This window comes from Medicago sativa, chromosome 4 (genome assembly GCF_051527215.1).
Source record: "Medicago sativa cultivar Bolivia chromosome 4, Bolivia_mono, whole genome shotgun sequence".
NCBI classification, from domain to species: Eukaryota; Viridiplantae; Streptophyta; class Magnoliopsida; order Fabales; family Fabaceae; genus Medicago; species Medicago sativa.
In genome coordinates, this window is record NC_140752.1 from 78,082,048 (window position 1) to 78,088,097 (window position 6,050).

At 34.4% G+C, this 6,050-nt stretch overlaps 1 protein-coding gene across 1 annotated transcript; it reads right to left on the bottom strand.

Annotated features, from left to right (window-relative positions):
* Positions 1 to 625: 625 nt before the first annotated feature.
* Positions 626 to 5,819, bottom strand: LOC146932194 (eukaryotic translation initiation factor 2A-like). The gene is made up of 13 exons (XM_085703831.1): positions 5,703 to 5,819; positions 5,256 to 5,610; positions 4,350 to 4,536; positions 3,981 to 4,215; positions 3,816 to 3,884; positions 3,237 to 3,338; positions 2,976 to 3,016; positions 2,447 to 2,580; positions 1,941 to 2,004; positions 1,757 to 1,853; positions 1,549 to 1,667; positions 1,293 to 1,315; positions 626 to 1,207 (listed from the first exon to the last, which is right to left on the bottom strand). Exons 1-13 carry the CDS (start codon positions 5,722 to 5,724, stop codon positions 1,123 to 1,125), a joined length of 1,533 nt encoding a protein of 510 aa, XP_085559957.1. The 5' UTR covers positions 5,725 to 5,819; the 3' UTR covers positions 626 to 1,122.
* Positions 5,820 to 6,050: the final 231 nt, after the last annotated feature.

The window sequence follows — 6,050 nt, forward strand, 5'->3', positions numbered from 1 at the left end:
GTCATGTGAACATGAGGTCTTAAGGACATGTTAAAGTTTCATTAATAAAAAGTTTTTATTGAGAAAAATTAATGTATAACTTTTGGTGAAATAAATTGACACGAGTTTAATTAGTATACTTCGTCGGATGACAACTCATGTGTTTTAATATTCATTAGTTAATGTGGCAACACATCATTGGATGCATGTGTAAAATAATTATACAATGACAGAGTATACTAATTAAACTCTTAACATAATTTTCAATACATAATTTCTACTAATGAATTCCTTAACATGGGCCCACATGTTAACATTTTCCATGTGATTAACCATGTATTTACAATTACAATTCATCCATGGAAGTTACATCTATGTCGCAATATTACTCTCGAAATTTACCTTGTGCATTAAATAACTTAAAAATGCAACCCAAGTTTACTTTCATAATTTAAATGCATTATCTTGATTGGAATGCTTAATGTTATAAAAACCAGTATGATTAAGCAATTTATTACCTAATATCATTGCCATGCTATTCGTTGATCAGTGCCAAGTTTGTTCGCCTTTTATGTTCCTTTTTATGATTTAGTCTCTAATATCTTAATAACATAAATTAAATTGACGAATTTTTAGGTTTAAAGTATTACAAAACAGAAAAACTACCCCACATATGTTTAAAGATTAAATTGAGAGTTTATACATTAATGGCGAAATGGCATCAAACTTATCCACCGGCTACATGGACGTTAAATTTGAAGGTAGAAAGTCGGAGTTCAATCCCAATAACTGAGCTTAAGTTATTCAATACACGTATATAATAATATCATGCATAAAATATACTCAGTGGAGAAAGTTTACTTTTACTCCTTTCTTCTTTTTGTGTGTAAGTCTGTGTAATCCACCTGCTCAGTATTTCACTTCTCCCCACTCATGTCGCCATTGGAACAAAACTGAGAAAGCACATACCCAACACAACTTTAATCATCTCAAAATCAGATCAAAACAAAACTGCCTAAAGTTTGCTTCCGGGGACAATGATACAATTAAATCTAGGAAACTTAAGCTGAGCCTCAAATATTCAAGCATTTGATAGCAGAAATGCAGGTGTATAAAATGAGTCCAGGGGGAACCATGATGCAATCACAAACTGGCATCTGCAGCAGCCTTTTTCTCCTTCTGTTTCTCCCTCTTTTTCTTGTTTCGTAAAGCATTCTTGCTCAATGACCTAAAATAATCAACCATTGGCATTTCAAAACAGAATATAAATCATAAGAAACTTAAAACAAAGAAAGGGAGGGAAAGGTTCTTACTCAGCCGAGCTCTCTCCTAACAACTGCAAATACAAATCATTTTGGCATCGTTAGAACATTTAACTAAATGCAAACTCATTCAAGAATTCTAGGGAAGATACTTAAAAATGTATGCATCTGATCATATTTACCACTATTAAGAGTAGAACTACTTCATAACTATATTCAAGTTATGCCATGCAAACTTATTGCTGAAATTTATTTAGATAATTTAAAATAGAAACAGTGAGGGATCATTGATTCTGTGTATGTGTACCTCTGCCTGAATAGCAGCTGCAGTCTTAGCATGCGGTGGACGATATGCGGCTGGTTTTTGTGCAGTTGGGTTGGCAGAAGAGGCTTTTGTAGTGGCTTGGGTTGGTTTAGGTCCTTGACCTGCAAAAAGTTCATGGTCTTCAAACTTCAAAGAATAAAATATAAAACTCGTCACGAAATGAAATATTAGAATAAGCATGGCAAAGAACCTGATGGTTTTTTATCTTCAAGTTTTATCGAGTCTAGAGACTTGATTAGTTCAGTGATGTCACCAAATTTACTTGGTGACTCTGGTTTCCAATCAGCCTGCAAATAGTTTGCACACAATGCAATGACATCTGCGAAAAGGATATACAAAAACAATAATCAACAAGAGTTCGAGATACTACTGACCTGGTATAACTTGTCAAACATCTGCTTGAAGTACAATGACCCATTATAGTGAAAAATCTTGATCCTTCAATGGAAAAAGAACAAAATAAAATGAAAAATGCTTTCTTAGTGGATGAAATTGTATGACCATCAGCAAAATATCCTCCCATAGCATGTTTTCTGATTCATCTATTGCCTCATAAATGTCATCAAATTAATCACTTTTAATAATTGTTGAATGAGATGATTTGAACTGCTTGAGAGAAATTACTCTCAGCCAAGTTATATATAACCAAGTGATTGCAATCAAATATAAAACATAATCAAGAGATATTTACTCAACATAATTTAAATCTGATACATATTTTAACATTAATAAAATCTATTGATCTATGGAACAAAATAAAAGCAGCCTTTTGGATGACATCTTACACTAACAACATAATCAGAGTGCCCATGGATAAAGATAAACAATTGAATATTTTCAGGGAATGAGTAGATCAAGACCCCACAGTGGACAAACATACCCATTGTCAACTTGAAGCCTTGGAGCTGTTGTTGCTGTCATGAAATAGCACCCATCTGGAGACCATTCACTTGACACAGACCATTCAGCCTTGGTTGATGCAAGCTGTTTCCTTTCTACGTAATCCCAAAATACCTAGAACAGCAAAATGAAAAATACATGAATTCCTCATACGAAGCAAATGTTTGCAATCATGCGTGCATTTGAGCTTGTGTCATGTGAAAATACATCAGATACTTGCCAGAAATAAAAACTTCAATTATTGTTTTTATCTTCCAAACTTTTTTTTTTAATGTTGAAAATAACGTTTATGGTCACCATGAGAATTGCTTGTGATATTCACATAACTATAATTCAACATTCTCGTAGTGGACCAATCTGATAAAAGTGATGGTAAATCATAATTTTATTTTCTATCGGGGTTAACTGTTACCAGTAGTCCTAATTTAGCCAATCAAGCACAAAATATCTTCCACCAGAAAGGAAAAAACAAAGAAAACATAATAATTTAATCAGTCGGGAGAACATACCATATCACCAGGCAAGTTACCGAAGCCAGCCAAACATAAAACTGCAAAACAGTCAAGGGCGCAAAATACAATAATGTTTTTACGTTTAGCCTGATTTAGATACTTTATATCAAAACAATAATAAACCTCTTCAAAGTTCCAATCCTTGCCCATAACCCTCAAGGGTCCTTCTTAGATTTAAAAGAGAAACAAAAGAAAGAAAAAAAAAACTCATGGGCTAAGCATATAAAATTTTGATGCCAAATCATCAGCTGAGGATACATTTCCCTTTTGGGTTCCATCGGATAGTGTTGTAAGGACCAGTTCCAAGCTCCAGTAGAGGTCTGCACTTCTTGTCAAACAGAGTTGCTTTAGCAGGCATAACTAAAACATGTTAAGGAAAATAAACATCCAACAAATGGAAAGGAAAAAAAAAAGGATTAAAGGAATGCGAAAACAGAATAAATAACATGTAACTTCTTACTTCTTAAAACAGTAAATTTTACTATTAATAAAAAACTATGCAGGGAATATCTAGTCCAGTTGGGTATCGTTATGGCTTTTAAAATCATATACAAGGATCAGAATTTTTAATACATACAGAAGATAGAAAGAACCAGCTCTACTGTTATTTTCAAAGAGTTTCCTGATCTAAGTCTAAAACTTTCCCAAAAAAAATAAAGTCCCAAAAAACAATAAAGTCATCTTGCAAAAATTGGTTCATAACTTCACCACAAGTCCTGCTTTCGAATAGTAATCAAACCAAGCCCTGGTATCTTAAGCAAATATCAAAATTCAAAAGCATGATATTTAGTACACATCTTTATTTCCATATTGAACATATCACATATAAAAGGATACACCCATACACAACAGCAAACTCTAAGCCTGAATTTGACCATTGAGCATCATGAATAGGCCCCTCTTTCCCTGCCAAATAATTAAAACAAAAAATCGTTATCGTCGTTGTGGATTATCTAGAGCCAATCATCAGTTCTTCTTTAAATAATAACAATTAGAACATACTAAGAGGCACTAATCCTTCATGCACCCCATCTGTTGTCAGGTAGTATAACTTTGATTCTCCATAGTAACTCTGATTTGTTTTATCAACATCTGACTGCACCACAATTAGAAGTCCAGTTGAACCATGATTCCATTTAAGTTGGGTTGTAGAACATCGGAAAAAGCTCCGTCGAGCCATAGGTTGAGTTTGGGAAGCATCTCCACAAGCAAAAATTTGTACACTGGCAGGAACCCCCTACAATGGTTCATGGAATTTTATACATTAGAAACCCCTAAATCACAGCGTGCCAAATAACAATAGCATCAATTCCTCATTCGTTTGGTGACAAAAAGTTAGCTAAGTCTCCATGATTGTTGAGGAGCACAGACCTTGGATTCTGGAACAAATGCAGCTACATGAGAAGCAGGTGATATAGAAAGCTCAGCGGAAGCAACTCCTGGAACTCTTAACCGACAAACAACTCCTTTAGAAAAATCCCCAGTATCGAAAAATTGCACCTCATTAGTTGGCACACGGCATGCGGTAGCTTCATCAGAGCTGAATTGAATTGCCGGCCTGAACAAGAGATACATTGACAGTTAAAACATAAGTCATGGTGAGAATGTTAGGACCTGGTTGGTTTGAGAAAACATTTTCTATTTTCATTTCTTGCTTATACTTTTAGTTGCAAGTTTTCACCATTTCCTTGACAAATCTTCGGAAACAAGAAGCAAAGTGAAAACATACATACAGTTTTGCAAAACATGAAATAAAAACAAAACAAAACACGTATTCTCAAACCAAATAGGCTTAGTCTTGGGCACTTGCAAATAAATCATATATCAATGTTGCATACAACAAGAACCAACCAACTAAGCCTTATCCCATTGAGTAGCATCGGCTACATGGATCAATTTTTCTAGTTTGTCCTCTGCCTCTGGTTATATATGTCTATCCTCCATCTGATCTACTCTTCTTACTACATAATCTACAAAGCTTCTCTCTACATGCCCAAACCACCTAAGCCTATTTTCCCCCAATCTTTATAATCCTATCCCATCTAGTCCTATCACACATCCAAAGCAACATTCTCATCTTTGCTACACTTATGTTACTCTCGTGCTGGTTCTTCATCGTCCTCGTGTTGGTTCTTCATCGCCCAACACAATGTTCCATACAACATCGCCGGTCTTAAAAGATAAAATTTTCTTTTAAAATTGAGCTATATTTTCGTATCATGATGCTAAATTCATAATAAAAACATTTTTTTTCTTCCATAATTCAACAATACATACCAATTGGCCCTTGTCATATTCTTCTGAGAATGTTGATAAATAGAATCACCAGTCTCAATCTTCCATAATGTCACATTCTTATCTTGCGGCCCGGAAGGTTTTTGGAATGTTTGCAAATAAGTTCCGCGAGGCGACAAAACAGAAGCCACGAGATTAGGAACTTGAAAAGACCTAATCTCTTTAGCAGTGTTACAATCATATATAGTTATGACAGAATTGGATTTGACCACCATAAGCAAAGATCCATCATCACTGAATTTAGCATTCAAGCAACTAACTTTATCAAGTTTGATGTTTGGTTGACCGTTCTGGAATGGAGGGCCGGTCCATAATGAGCATTCTTCCGGCCGTCGAACTAAAACAAACAGAAGCACAAAATCAAATTAAAAATAAATAAAAATAAAAAAACATAGATAGGAATGAAATATGAATTTAGTTGATACCTACCTAATATCTCAAGAGATGCCATTAGAGAGAATACTGAACTGAAAACTAAAGTGGTTAATGTCAAAACAACAGGAGAATTGTTGATGAGCTATTCCTTCTTCTTCGATTGATTCATTCAGTATCACACTTCACTTCGATTCCACGAAAATCGCGATAGATGACTTGACCTGAAAAGCCCAAACGCAAGTTTGATATTCACCACCGCATTTTTACTTTACACTTTTTTTCTTTCTAAATGTCACATATTTTTAAACATAATTGATACCTAGTTCAATGCAAATGTACTTAGTTTTTGGCATTTTCTTAAACTTGGAATAACTCTTAGAGGACATAATTTACAAAAAAGAT